The sequence below is a fragment of the Bos indicus genome, chromosome 10 (assembly GCF_029378745.1).
Source record: "Bos indicus isolate NIAB-ARS_2022 breed Sahiwal x Tharparkar chromosome 10, NIAB-ARS_B.indTharparkar_mat_pri_1.0, whole genome shotgun sequence".
Lineage (NCBI taxonomy): Eukaryota > Metazoa > Chordata > Mammalia > Artiodactyla > Bovidae > Bos > Bos indicus.
Genome location: NC_091769.1, coordinates 71,842,158 through 71,856,849, shown reverse-complemented (window position 1 = coordinate 71,856,849; position 14,692 = coordinate 71,842,158). Strand labels below are relative to the sequence as shown.

General features: G+C 42.2%; 2 protein-coding genes across 2 annotated transcripts in view; both read left to right on the top strand.

Annotated features, from left to right (window-relative positions):
- Positions 1 to 14,692, top strand: part of RTN1 (reticulon 1) — a 244,004-nt gene that overhangs the window by 51,916 nt on the left and 177,396 nt on the right. The window lies entirely within an intron of this gene.
- On the top strand, positions 10,433 to 10,868 carry LOC109565214 (cytochrome c oxidase subunit 7C, mitochondrial). The gene has a single exon (XM_019969003.2). It carries the CDS (start codon positions 10,550 to 10,552, stop codon positions 10,739 to 10,741), a length of 192 nt encoding a protein of 63 aa, XP_019824562.1. The 5' UTR covers positions 10,433 to 10,549; the 3' UTR covers positions 10,742 to 10,868.

The window sequence follows — 14,692 nt, the reverse complement described above, 5'->3', positions numbered from 1 at the left end:
ACTATAGATCAAGTGAGGGAGGCAGTGTCAATCCATATATTATATATTAATAAAGTTAAATTATATTTTCAGTAAAGCTTACATATCTGTATATTCTAATATATTTTTCTGGTGTCACAATGGATTGGCTTGTATGCCTCTCTTTGTCTCTTGTTGTGGCAGGTTGATTCTTTACCCCTAGTGCCACCAGGGACGCCCCAGGTGGTTCCTCTCTTTGGAAACCACCAAGTACAACCAAAACTTAGGCTCCTGTAGAGAAATATGGGCTTCCCAGGTGGCGCTAGTAGTAAAGAATCTGCCTGCCAATGCAGGCAGTGCAAGAGATGGACGTTTGATCCCTGGGTCGGGAAGATCCCCTGGAGTAGGAAATGGCAACCTGCCGGGGTCCAGCCCCGGTGGATCCAGGGAATTCGAAGCGGGGATGGTGTCGGTGAGGATCAGGAAACAATTGCTTAATTAAACGTTAATTAAGGATATAAAGAGTGGTTAAATAAGGATAGCTCAGTGAAGAAATTCAGTGGAGAAAAGAGGCTGAAATAAGGATAGCTCAGTGAGGAAATTCAGTGGAGAAAAGAGGCTGAATAATTCAGCCAGAAGGTAAGAGAAAGAACGACATGGGGAGACCAAGTTTCCGTGAACAAGGCCCGCACTTTATTTTCCAAAGTAGTTTTTATACCTTAAGTTATGCATAGAGGATAGTGGGGGAAGGGGTAGAGTCATGCAGTAAGCCAGGCTTTCTTCCTGCAGACTTATCATATGCAAAAGTTTAGGTGATTTGCATCATCTTCTGGCCCGGAGGCCTGTTAACATTTTAAGAAACTTATTTTTCTCTAAAGGAGATTATTCTAAAGTCAGGCGCCACCCTCCAAAAAGCATTAGATAAAGTTGCATTCCTATAGGGCAAAGGTGTGGTGGGCTATAACAAGAAAAAGAATTAACTCAAGGGTCCAAGATTACAAACATTAAAGCCACTACTTACACCAATTATATTAATCAATACACTGCCAGGGACACAGCAGGTAAGGGATATGGAAACTTAGCAGCAAACTTTGGCGCAACAAGTGAAAAACCCTTCACCAATACAATTTCTAATCAATCTTTTAACTGCTCAAAGGAATCTGTATTCAGACAGTTTAGAACATCTCATGCCTCTCACAGTTGGGAGGCTCTGAATAATCACATGTGGCTGGAAAAACCTATTCAGGCAGGCTAGAGGACTTCCAAAGGAGTTTGTAGGTTGAAACACTGTCACACCCAGGAATTATTAACTGGAGCTGTAAGTTAACTCTTTTTTTTCAGAGAGAAGTAGTGGGGGACAGCCCCCCGTAAAGTCAGAGGTGTAGGTGAGAGCACAAAGCAGAAAGTAGGCAGACTCTGGTTTTGGGGATAGATGCTCGAGAATTTCCAGGGGCACTCCTGAGGCTTGATCCCGCCTTTGCGTATGCCGAGCCTCCTTCCTCATGACCTCTGTCATGGGTGGAGCTCTTGCTCCCGGCAGTAACCCCTCCAATTCTTGCCTGGAAAAATCCCATGCACAGAGGAGCCTGGTGGGGGTATAGTCATGGGATTGCAGAGTTGGACATGACTAAGCACACAGCACACGTTTTGAGTTTTGGAGAAATACAAGGGTCTCTGTCTTCAGGCCTCTGCCAGCCGTTCCAGCTGTAGTCTGGATCAATGCCAGGTTCACATTTGACCCTTCAGCATCAGTAAAGTGTTTACTTCTCTACACACACCATGTTTGGCTGCCATGGAAACCTCTCCTGACTCTTCCTCTCCACTGATTTCGCAAAGGGCCCATAAGTATATGTCTAATACTCCAGGTAGACATTGTTTTAAAATATGTTTTCTACTTCTCCCAGAAACCTGGAGCTCCTTGATGTGAGGAACTGAACGTGGAGAACTATGAGGAGTTGGAGATTCTATCCTGCTTGCCACCTAACAAGCTAGTCTGCCACAGTTCCATGGAAGCTGACAGAGGAGTGGGGACTCCTGGGTCAGGGACAGAGGACATACTTACTGACCGTATTGCAGGCACCATGAGCTTCATGTTTGAGTCAGTTCCTTGCCTGCAATCCTGAATCCCACGGGAGTGATGCAGAGCAGCCCAGGTGGGTGCTGCACACATGGTGGGCTTGTCGCAGTCCAGGAACTCTAGCTTAGGCAATCTTCCAATCTCGTAAGGCAGCAGTCCCCAACTTGTTTGGCACCAGGAATCAGTTCCATGGAAGACAATTTTTCCATGGACCAGGGTTGGGAAGGTATGGTTTCAGGATGATTCAAACACATTACGTTTATTGTGCACTTTATTTCTATTATTATTATTACATCAGCTGCACCTCACATCTTTAGGCATTAGATCCCAGATGTTGGGGACCCCCGTTCTAAGGGCCCGCCAGCAAACCTGCTCCACAAAAGTCTCCCAAGGGAGACTTCTTCATGTCCTGGATGGGAAACAGACCTGCCCCTACCTGGGAGGGAGACTCTCCCTATTTTCCAAGGCTCTTTGCTACAAAGACATTCTTGAAAGGATAGTCAAGACCTCATTATAAGACATACAGAATTACGAAGGGACTCATGGAGAATTATCTCCCAATATGAATCTTCTTTTTTCTGGCAGCTAACCCAGGGTTGGGAACATAGTGGGTACTCAGTAAATGCTTGTTGTTGAAGAATGAGTGAAAGCAGCTGGAAGTTTTTAAACAGTCTTTGAGAGGAAATGAAAAAGCCCCTGTTTGAGAAAGATTCTTTCTAAAATCCTTGGACAGGGACCAATTTCTTTTAAAATTTCAAAAAAAAAAAAAGGCATGAAAATCAGCCTGAAACACTCTTACTACCTTATGAGGAGCCTCTGGGTCCTCTGCTGTGCCCTCTACACTGAGGCAGTCCTCAGCCCTCATTCAGCTACTCTGTGGGGTGGACCCAAAGTAGGGAGGCCTTCATAGGAAAACCTCCAACCCAACTGCCAGGCAGCCTGTGAAGTTCTGTTCTTTCCTGTCCACTGGATACGTTAGAGCTAAGTACTGAATACTGATGCTCACAATAAGGAAAGACAATTAGCAGATTCATTAGTTAGGCTCCTGTTTACCCTTCTATCCCACTAAGCCATTAATTTGTATAATTATGGCCTTTTGCTTTGACTTAGTGATATTGGAATAAGAAAGTGTTTGCTAAACCTGACTCCCTGGTATAAAATGTTGGGACATTCCAACATGCTTGTCAAGAATGAAAACAAACTTTTATTTATTGTGAGTAAGAATAATTAATAATATATTTCAGGGTACATTGAAGTGGCAGGCCTCATAGGCTTCAAATACAACCTTTATTCTTCCTTCCTTACCCTTTTCCAATCTGCTTTGTGGGGCTGGTTCTTCCTTGCTGTTTTGGATGAATGCTAGGGTGATTCCATAACTTTTCTGGTCACTCTGGGAAAACAAAATGTCCTCAGCTACCTCAAGTGGCAAAAACATAGTCACATATTGCCTTCAAAATGTCATATCCTTATAAACTTCTTCCTAGTTCATTTAAAGTTAAAACTTTCTCTACCACAAGGCTATATAGTCAATAGTCAAGGCTCTTCTGTGTGGAAGCCTGCAGTAGAAGAGAGGGGGCCAGTTAGCTTTTTTGTTAATTCAGTCAGGTCCAGGCACAGCTTGTGACCTTCCAGGGTAAAAGTGTGGCTGCAGAGAGGAAGGGTCAAGACAGATTTTGCTTGAAGGGCAATGATGTAAAAGCCAGTTGACTTCCTCTGTGTGTGGCAGGTGTTTAAAGCTTTTATGGAGCATAGTGGATTCTTTGTATAGATCACCCTCATCCCTAAAGATCTCTCATCTGCAGTTCCTTTGCATTTCTAGTGAATTTCCACATCCTAAGGACCAACTCTGGCCTCTTTTTGCCGAAGTCTCCTAGCAGCTCTAGGCTGACCTCTGGGGCTGGATCCAAGACAGCCTCCTGTCAACTTTCCTTTGGCCATAGTAGAAGACTGCATTTACTTCCCAAATTTAGCTCTGCACTCTGCAGACACGTACCTGCTCACTGGCCACTAACCCACAGTGCTTCAGTCACTAGAACATGTATTAAACTTGGATATGTTCTCCAGGAAGACCATCTCATTTGACTTGAGATCACACCTTCAATGAAATATTCCTTCCAGCTGCTAACTCTTTTAGTTTCTCCAGCTTTAACACTTTATTATGTTGCATGAATTAGGGACAAAGAGTTACAAAGCTGGTTTTCTTATTTCCTTGGTAATATGGAAGTACTAGCTACATATTTTGTTCTCAGCCTTTTGGAGCCTCAGCCAAATCTGAGATAAAAAATCCAATTAAAAATTTAGCTTTAGAAGAACTTATTTATAGGGCAGCAATGGAAAAACAAGCATAGAGAATAGACTTATGGACATGGAGAGAGGGGGAGAGAGGGTGAGATGTATGGGAAGAGTAACATGGAAACTTGTATTACCATATGTTAAATAGATAGCCAATGGGAATTTGCTGTATGGCTCAGGAAACTCTTTAACAGGGGCTCTGTATCAAGCTAGAGGGGTGGGATGGGGAGGGAGACAGGAGGGAGGTTCAAAAGGGAGGAAAAATAAATAAATTAGACCCTTAAAAAAATTTAACTTTGAAAGATAAAATATAAAAATTTACTGCCATTTATGTTAACTCAGTTTTTTCCTGTTGGATTATAATCAGACTTTTAAAAAATAAAAATGATATCTCCACAGATCAACTTTGAGGAGAAAATGTTTGATAATGAGAAGAGAAAGAAATGTAATTTTATGGGCTATGATTCATAATTTTATTAAATCAAACATATATTTGTTTGTCATTCATATCATCCATAGCAAACTTCCTCTGATATCCATTTTATGAAACCCACTCAAATAAGATTCAGTTCAGTCAGCAAAATGAAAGATATTATGCATTCTTTATCTTTATTTTGTGCTCTTTTCTTTCAGGGTGTTCTTTGATGTCATTTGGGAAGTATCTCATAATGTAGAATTCATAATGTCTCCTTTAATTTTAAAATTTTGGAGGTATCATCTTGGTAACCTAACTGATAAAGAATAAAGACTTTCACAGAAGAAACTTTCTGGACAATAAATTTAGGTCAAAATTTTGTTTTGTCGTAATTAAGGTTTATGACACTGTGTAGGCCTTCTAGGAAGACTCATTTATAGATGTGATTAATCTGAGCATTCAGTGTTTAGTTCTTAGCTGTTTAGGATCCTAAGGTTTCATCCTTTGCTGTAAATCAGGGCCTTGTGGTGGAGCAGGTGGGCGGCCACAGTTTAAGCCCAATCAGAATGTTCAGTGAGAGACCTGGTCCTCACAAGCTTCTTAGGTGGTTCACGCTGCGGACCTCCCTCTTTCCTTACCTTGCTTAAGCCTGTGAGCTTGTATGCCAGAAACTGTTTTGGAATTTGGGGACAGAGCAGTGAAGAATAAAAATCCTTGCTGTTACGGAGTTTACATTCTAGTGGGGATGGGGTAGCACAATAAACTAACAGTATCAGAGTGTGTAAGTATCGGAGAGGAAAATGACCAGAGTCAGGAGATAGAGACTAGGACCTGGGGTGCTGTTTCAGATGGAGTGATCAAGAAAGGTGTTCCTGTGGAAGGGATCTTTGAATAAATGAGACTATACATGAAGAGATATAGCATGTTTGAAGATACATCATGACATATATCTAAAATGCATATATATGCTGCTGCTGCTGCTAAGTCGCTTCAGTCGTGTCCGACTCTGTGCAGCCCCATAGACGGCAGCCCACCAGGCTCCCCTGTCCCTGGGATTCTCCAGGCAAGAACACTGGAGTGGGTTGCCATTTCCTTCTCCCATGCATGAAAGTGAAAAGTGAAAGTGAAAGTGAAAGTGAAGTCGTATCGGACTCTTAGCGACCCCATGGACTGCAGCCTACTAGGCTCCTGCATCCATGGGATATTCCAGGCAAGAGTACTGGAGTGGGGTGCCATTGCCTTCTCCGATGCAGATATATAAATATATCTAATATCTGTACTTAGATATTAGATAAAATTATACTATTATCAGTAATTCATGAGTAGCACATGAAAAAGTCTCTCATAATTTAATATATTTTAAGTTAGTGTTTAGCAAACTTCTGAGGCATTAACATGCTGTTCCACCTTATGTAGCATTTCCCAGGTGTATTTGAGTATGGAAACATTCCACAATTCTCTTATGTTCTAAAGAAATCGATCTGGAAAATGGTGTCTGTACATAATGCATCATGAACAACTGAAGTTTTTGAAGTAACTGGTAATGTTACTAATGTTGAATGAAATCTGAAAAAAAAGGGGGGTATTTTTTCTCTTTGGTCCCATTTATTTACTGGAAATATCAATAACCTCAGATGTGCAGATGACACCACCCTTATGGCAGAAAGTGAAGAGAAACATAAGAACCTCTTGATAAAAGTGAAAGAGGAAAGTGAAAAAAGTGGGTTAAAACTCAACATTCAAAAAATTAAGATCATGGCATCTGGTCCCATCACTTCCTGACAAATAGATGGGGAAACAATGGAAACAGTGACAGACTTTATTTTCTTGGGCTCCAAAATCACTGCAGATGGTGACTGCAGCCATGAAATTAAAAGACACTTGCTCCTTGGAAGAAAAGCTATGACCAACCTACACAGCATATTAAAATAGAGACATTACTTTGCCGGCAAAGGTCCGTCTGGTCAAAGCTATGATTTTTCCAGTAGTCGTGTATGGATGTGGGTTTGATCCCTGAGTTAGGAAGATCCCCTGGAGGAGGGCATGGCAACCTACTCCAGTATTCTTGTCTGGAGAATCCCCATGGACAGAGGAGCCCAGTGGGCTATAGTCCATGCGGTTGCAAAGAGTCAGACATGACTGAGTGACTAAGCACAGCACATGTATGGATGTGAGAGTTGGACCATAAAGAAAGTTGAGTGCTGAAGAATTGATGCTTTTGAACTGTGGTGTTGGAGAAGACTCTTGAGAGTCCCTTGGACTGCAAGGAGATCAAACCATTCAATTCTAAAGGAAATCAGTCCTGAATATTCATTGGAAGGACTGATGCTGAAGCTGAAATTCCAATACTTTGGCCACGTGATGCAAAGAACTGACTCACTGGAAAAGACCCTGATGCTGGGAAAGATAGAAGGCGGGAGGAGAAGGGGATGTCAGAGGATGATATGGTTGGATGGCATCACTGACTCAATGGACAAGAGTTTGAGTAAACTCTGGGAGTTGGTGATGGACAGGGAAGCCTGGTGTGCTGCAGTCCATGGGGTCACAAAGAGTCGGACCCGACTGAGCGACTGAACTGAACAGCAAAGGAGACTTCTGGATTTACCTAAGAATTTTCATCACTGGGGGCACTTGACAGGTTTTGCTCTCCCAGCATCTGACCATAACCTAAACCAAAATCTCACTTGCTAAAATGACAGCTAATTTAAGTTGTATTACCAAGTGTTTTTTCTTTGTCCAGAATGATGTCTCCATCTCGCTAAGATAGATTACTTTTGCAAAGAGGAGAAGTGGAGTTGGGAAATTACAGGTGACATTTAATTCTCTCAGCTTTCACTGCTGGAAAAAAAAAAAAAAAAAAGAATCTACACAGCCACCCACCATCCTCTTGTTGAAACTGATAAAGATAACATGCCATTTACTCCGGGATAAACACACAGGCCAGGCAGAAAATAGCTGTCTATCTAAGTGAAATCACAAGGACAGGATGCTCCTATTCTCATTTGACTAAAAACAGCTGGTCAGAGGACAACTGTAATCAGAGTCCCCGGGAGCTGTGACTCTGGCAGCTTGCCTGCTGCCCATTGAAGGGAGAGGGAGGTCAGGTCCGTCCAGTTTCCCTGTGCTGTGTGTGACTTGCCTCTACCCTAAAGGATGTTACCAGGGAGTGAACCCCTTTACAAGCTCATAATTCAATCCAGATGGGAAAAGTTTCCAGACCTTTCCATAAGTTTTCATCCTCCAGGAAGGGAATGTGTATCTCAGGGAATGAATGGCCTATTTCCCTCAAAGGCCAGGTCTCCACAGTCAAAGCAAAGAATTAGGGCAACTATCCAGATAATTCAGGCCACCCAAATCTACTCTGGCCTGAATCATTCAAGTTAAAAAGCAACTTTCTTTGCAGAGGCTGGCCCCTCATATAATTCAGAGGGCTCAAGAGCCCACAGCATTTTCTGCCCTGGGAAATCAGCAACATTGACTTCCCCAGATGAGCAAGAAGTGCGAGTATTAATGTGACCCACTTCTGTCTCCTGGTTCTTTCTGCCTGGATACATTATATTTTGCTTTCCATTCTAAATAGCACTTTCCTTTCCTGAGCTGCACTACCTGTGACCTGAGGGAGAAATAATAGTAAATAACAGGTGAGTTAGTAAGCAGGCAGGTGGTTTGGGCCTCTTGACTTGGAGCCTCAGAAATCTGAGGCTCCAGGATTCTATGTTTTGTTGTCTGTATTGGATAGAGACTGCCATTTTTACACTGAGAGTTTTATATATTTATTTATGTATGATTATTCATTTTGTTGTTGTTTAGTTGCTGAGTCATGTCCGTCTCTTTGCAACCCCATGGACTATAGCCCACTGGGCTCCTCTGTCCATGGGATTTCCCAGGCAAGAATACTGGAGTATGTTGCCATTTCCTTCTCCGTGAGATCTTCCTGACCCAGGGATCAAACCTACATCTCCTGCATTGGAAGGTGGATTCTTTATACCTCTGAGCCACTAGGGAAGGCCAATTATTCATTTATTTAAACAATATTTTGGGATCACGGGAAGGTGGTCTCACAGGATTCAAATTCCTCTCACTGTGGATAACTCTTATCTTGTACTTACTGTGGTCATATAGTGCCAAAGGGTTTTTTCTCAGTCTTCCTGCTTCACTCTCAGCTTGCAGCAGGCACTTTGCGTCCACTCCATAGAAGGAATCTCTCTTTGCTTCTCTGTCTCCCCCACCAATAGACTTTTTTTTTTCTTATTAATGGAGCAAAGCTTGTAGTAGTACAGGTGGGAATTCTCCTTGTGCAGCTTTGGTTTTAAGCAGGCCCTTTGTGCTTAAAATAAGGCTCTCTCAGTGTTCTTATTTCTGTCCCTCTTCAGCTGTCAAACTCTGCCTTGTATTTCTGGCAGTTCCTGAGAAGAATACAGTCCTCTCCCTCAACCACCCCTGCCCATGACAGCTGACCTCTGCGTTGTCTTGGTATAGGATCCTGGTCCCCAGTGGTCTTCTTGCCCTTCTAACCAGAGGCAGAGGACTCTTATTTCTACCCTCCTCCAGAGGCAATAGAGTTTTGCTTGAGTCCTGGCAGTGGGGAACCTTCCTGTCCCCTTCCCCAGTGAGGTAAGGTGTTTGTTTGCAGGAAAGAAGAATCTGTTGAAGTGGTTGTGTTTTATGTCTGCCCCACACTGGCAGGCAGTCACCATCTGCAAATCTGTGCCACCAAGTGAGGCTTCCATGGTCTCCTGCCCTTTTCAAGTCTTTCTTGTGAGCACTCAGTGGAGATCTATGGAGAAGAATGTTAAGGCCCTCCATGTCTGAAGCTCCTAGTTATTGAAAATTTATGCACTAGCCTACATTCAGCCTCCACAAATTTGCTAAAACTCTAGCTTATTTATTCTTTTATAGTGTCCATCTCTTCTTCCCATGCTCTGTCAAAAGTAAAAGAGTTTGTGTGTCCTGTATCTCCTTGGGGAAGACTTGACCCTCCTGAAATTCAACTCAGTTCATTGACTTATAACCTATGCTTTCTGATGGCCTTGAGAAAATTGATGACTTTGTAGATTATCCAAAATGTTCTCAGTGTTAGAATGGTAGTGATGTTCGCTTGAAACTTTCTTCCTAAGAAGCAGCAGCATTTGCTTCTTGATGATGATTATGATGAGTGACATTTGATGAGTCTGGCTCACCAACTCAGTCTCATTCCATAGGCATTTTATTTTTGTTCAGACTGAATGTGCTGCCCTTGGCCTCTTTCATGAGTGCTATTAGGAGAGAACTTTTAATTCTTCTGTGTCATCTCAGATTGTGAGGTAATACCCCAAGTTGTATAAAGCAGATTATGTTTTTAGAGTAATAGTACATTTGTTTATGCTGTCAAGTCATGATTCAGTTGACCTCATTGGAAAGAATTATTACATTTTTAGAAAATTCAGATACATCAGTAGCTTAAAATGTTTGGGAATTGTTTTTCAAGTGATCTTGGCAAATCATTGGCTGTTATTGGGGAGCTGAGGATGCTTTGCTGTTGTCATTTTGGGTCACTTTTTAAGTCCTCAGTATTTGAAATGCTTTATCTGTACAGTTATTAATTTCAGCGTTGTTGAAGACAGAATAATTCCCCCCTCCTTCAAAGTTGTCTATGTCCTAATTCCTAAAATCTGTAAATATGTAGCTCGTACCCCTTGTAGCTCAGTTGGTAAAGAATCTGCCTGCAGTTGGAGGAGCAAGGTCGTGAGGCAAGGAGCGGTAGGTTTGCAGCCGCCATTTCTTCCGCCTCCGGTCTCTGGATCTTTCGTAGAGCGTCCAACAGCGCTATGTTGGGACAGAGCATCCGGAGGTTCACAACCTCAGTGGTTCGTCGGAGCCACTATGAGGAGGGTCCAGGGAAGAATATACCATTTTCAGTGGAAAACAAGTGGAGATTACTAGCTATGATGACTTTGTTCTTTGGGTCTGGATTTGCTGCACCTTTCTTTATAGTAAGACACCAACTGCTTAAAAAGTAATCCATGAGACAGATAGGAAGAGGAGCATATTAAGAGGTGCAGTCTCTTAAAAGGATCAATCCCTTGAATTCAGCATTCTAGATATGTTTGTAAATAAACTTATAGCATAAAAAAAAAAAAAAAAGAATCTGCCTGCAATGCAGGAGACCTGGGTTCAATTCCTGGGTCAGAAAGATCCCCTGGAGAAGGAAATGGCAACCCACTCCAGTATTCTCATCTAAGAAATCCCATGGACAGAGGAGCCTGGTGGGCTACAGTCCATGGGGTTGCAAGAGTTGGACATGACTTAGCGACTAAACTACCACCTTCAAAGTTGTCCATGTCCTAATTCCTAAAACCTGTAAACATGTTACCTTATATAACAAAAGGGACTTTCAGATGTGATTAAGTTAAGGACATTAAAATGGGGAGATTATCCAGGTGGGCCCAGTGTAATCACAAAAGTCCTGATAAGAGAGAGGCAAGAGGATCAGAGTCAAAGAAGGAGATGTGATGATGGAAACAGGGTCATAATCAGAGAGGGAGATGGAAGATGCTGCCCACTATGAAGATGGAGTATGGGGCTGTAGGCTGAGGAAAATAGGCAGCCCCCTCCTGAAGGTAGAAAAGACGAGGAAGCTGGCTCTTTCCTAGAGCCTCCAGAGAGAACCTTTCCCTGCCAGTATCTTGATTTAGAGACTTTGACCTGCATAACTGTAAGGTAATAAATTCATGTTGTTTAAGCCACTAAGTTTGTGGTAATTTGTTGTAGCAGTAATAGAAAGTCCATATAAATTTTGAAAAGCTAACATCCAATTTGCCATCATAGCATGAGAAAATAAATTACCCAGTGGGTGTGACCTCCTCTTTTGGCTATGCCATGCAGCGTGTGGGATCTTAGTTCCCTGACCAGAGATTGATTGAACCCAGGCTCCTTGCAGTGGATGTGTGGAGGTGTAACCCCTGGGCTGCAAGGGAATTCCCCTGGATGTGACCATTTTAAAGAATATCAGTCAAGTGAACATTTAGTTGGTAATCTTGAAATGGGTCCTTTATAATATCACTTAAAAAGTTGTAATGAATTTTGTCGTATGATTTTAGCAGCTATAAATTAATGCTAAATGATCCATTTTAACAGAAGGAGGAGAGTCATTTTAAGAGTCATTATTTTTAGTGGCCTTTCCTGGGAAAGTGGATACTAAACCCTTTATTCCAGAGATTTACTATGATGCCCTGTCTTATCATGGATAATAAAAGATGACATCCTATTTGTATAATGGAGAACATATTTTGTTTTTTTCTGGCTTAATATTTAATACACTGTCTCTTCACTTTGGTTGTGATGGCCGTGATGAGTTATGCCCTCCCTCAAAGCTGAGCCATTATCATTTGTAGTAGCAACAGTAACAACAGCAGCAGCAGCAACAATGCTGCTGCTGCTGCTGCTGCTAAGTCGCTTCGGTCGTGTCCGACTCTGTGCGACCCCAGAGACGGCAGCCCACCAGGCTCCCCCGTCCCCGGGATTCTCCAGGCAAGAACACTGGAGTGGGTCGCCATTTCCTTCTCCAATGCATGCAAGTGAAAAGTTTAAGTGAAGTCGCTCAGTCGTGTCCGACTCTCAGCGACCTCATGGACTGCAGCCCACTAGGCTCCTCCATCCATGGGATTTTCCAGGCAAGAGTACTGGAGTGGGGTGCCATTGCCTTCTCCGAACAACAACAATAATGATAATAATAATAGGTTTCCATTTATTATAGGCCATATACTCTGTTAGGCACTTACATTTATCTCATATAATCTTTATAACTTTAGCAGTAAGTTTTCTTGTCCCTATTTTACAGGTAATTGAAGCTCAGGAGCCTGATGTAACTTGTCCAGTGTCATACTGGACATTGGAAGAGCTAGATTTGAATTAAAGGACATGTGCTTCCTGATTGTCATCACTATAAAACCCTGCTCCTCAACAGTGTTAACAGGGACAGCACTAGGCAAAAATAATGAAAAGGCAGAATTTTATCTTTAATATGCCTCCAGTGCCCCCGCTCCCCTGTAAGGAATGTCTAATGTCTTAAAGCAAAGAAATGGCTCTAATCATGGGCAGATAGTTGACGGCATTCAGACCTTATCTCTATGGTTATGCCACATAGGTAGCCACCAGTTTTGCTATGCCGAGAAGTATCCCGGGTTGTTATTCTCATGAAATAGTAGGTTCTGGTTACTGGCTGCACAATGGACTTTTGAATAGCCAAAAAGAAAGGTCTCTTTACAGCTTCATAAGAGGGAAGACTGCCGGATGTTGCACAACCTTATCTGAATCAGGATCCACTGGTTCCCACTGTAATGCCTTGCAATGTTGATGTTTAGATGGCACAGCAGGCTGCATTACCAGTACGAATAGTCCTTTTGAATTAGGGAACCCAAGGTGATTGTTCATCAAGGGGATTTTCCCCATAGTAGTATATCACTGTCATATATTCTCTGTGCTTATAGAAGTTGTTCAGAAAATGGTGCAGAGTAGTGGTGATGAAGATTTATTTCATGTTTAGCAATAATTTGTTACACGGAATAAGAATTTCAAATGGCTTGTCCATAATCACTAAATCTTCCGAATAGTTATCTGTGGAAGCCAAAAACCAAAAGTTATTCCAAAAAATGATGGGCAGGGGGAGATGTTCAAAGAATTCAAGCAATTGCCTTAGAATGGGATGGAGTTATTCATAGATTACAATGATTTTCATTGAGTTCCTTTACAAATTTAACACATTTGAAACTTTACTCTTTCACTCAGACTAGTTATCTTGGACAAGGCACTGTTCTAGGCATAGAAGATATGAAGATGGACAGGATAAAATCACTGTCCCCCAGGAGCCCACATTCTAGTGCATGAAAGAGGTCAGTAAATTGACAGTGAGAAATAATGTGATGGATGCAGCCAGAGAATGATTTCTTTGGAGAGAACTAGGAGGAGTAACTAATAGTGTTTAAAGATGCTGGGGGAAAATTTCTTTGTAAGGGAGGTAAAACCTAAGCTGAATGTTGAAGAATGAGTAGTTAAACAGTGAGACCAGGCTGAGGTGGGAGTTTCTATAAAGGTACAGAGACATGAAACAGCATAAGATGTTTTTGTGGCTACGAGAACTGATGTAAGGTTAGGGTATAAGGTGATACAGGGACGTGCCAAGTTAGCAAGAGACAGGACATTATTAAACTCCTGTGTGTTTTGCCAAGAAATACGGGTATTTCCTGTAAGCACTGGGGACACTGAAGTTTTAAACAACAATAAAAAATGACACGAACAGTGCATTATTGATCCACAGTATTGCCTATAATATCCATCTGAACACGTCACAGCGTTGTTGGTTTCTTGTCTCATTCTTCTTTATCTGTCCCTCACATAGTATTTGGGACATAGTTTGTGATTCTACATGATTTTTGGATTGATGTGGATTATTTAACAATTACATTTATTCAGTTCAGTTCAGTCGCTCAGTTGTGTTGGACTCTTTGCGACCCCATGGACTGCAGCACATCAGGCTTCCCTGTCCATCACCAACTCCCGGAGCCTGCTCAAACTCATGTCCATTGAGTTGGTGATGACATCCAACCATCTCATCCTCTGTCATCCCCTTCTCCTCCCACCTTCAATGTTTCCCAGGATCAGGATCTTTTCCAATGAGTCAGTTCTTCACATAAGGTAGCCCAAGTATTGGAATTTCAGCTTCAGCATCAGTCCTTCCAATGAATATTCAGGACTGATTTCCTTTAGGACTGACTGGTTTGATCTCCTTGCAGACCAAGGGACTCTCAAGAGTCTTCTCCAACACCACAGTTCAAAAGCTTCAGTTCTTCAGCGCTGAGCTTTCTTTATAGTCCAACTCTCACATCCAAACATGACTACTGGAAAAACCGTAGCTTTGACTAAATGGACTTTTGTTGGCACAGTGATGTCTCTGCTTTTTGATATGTTCTCTA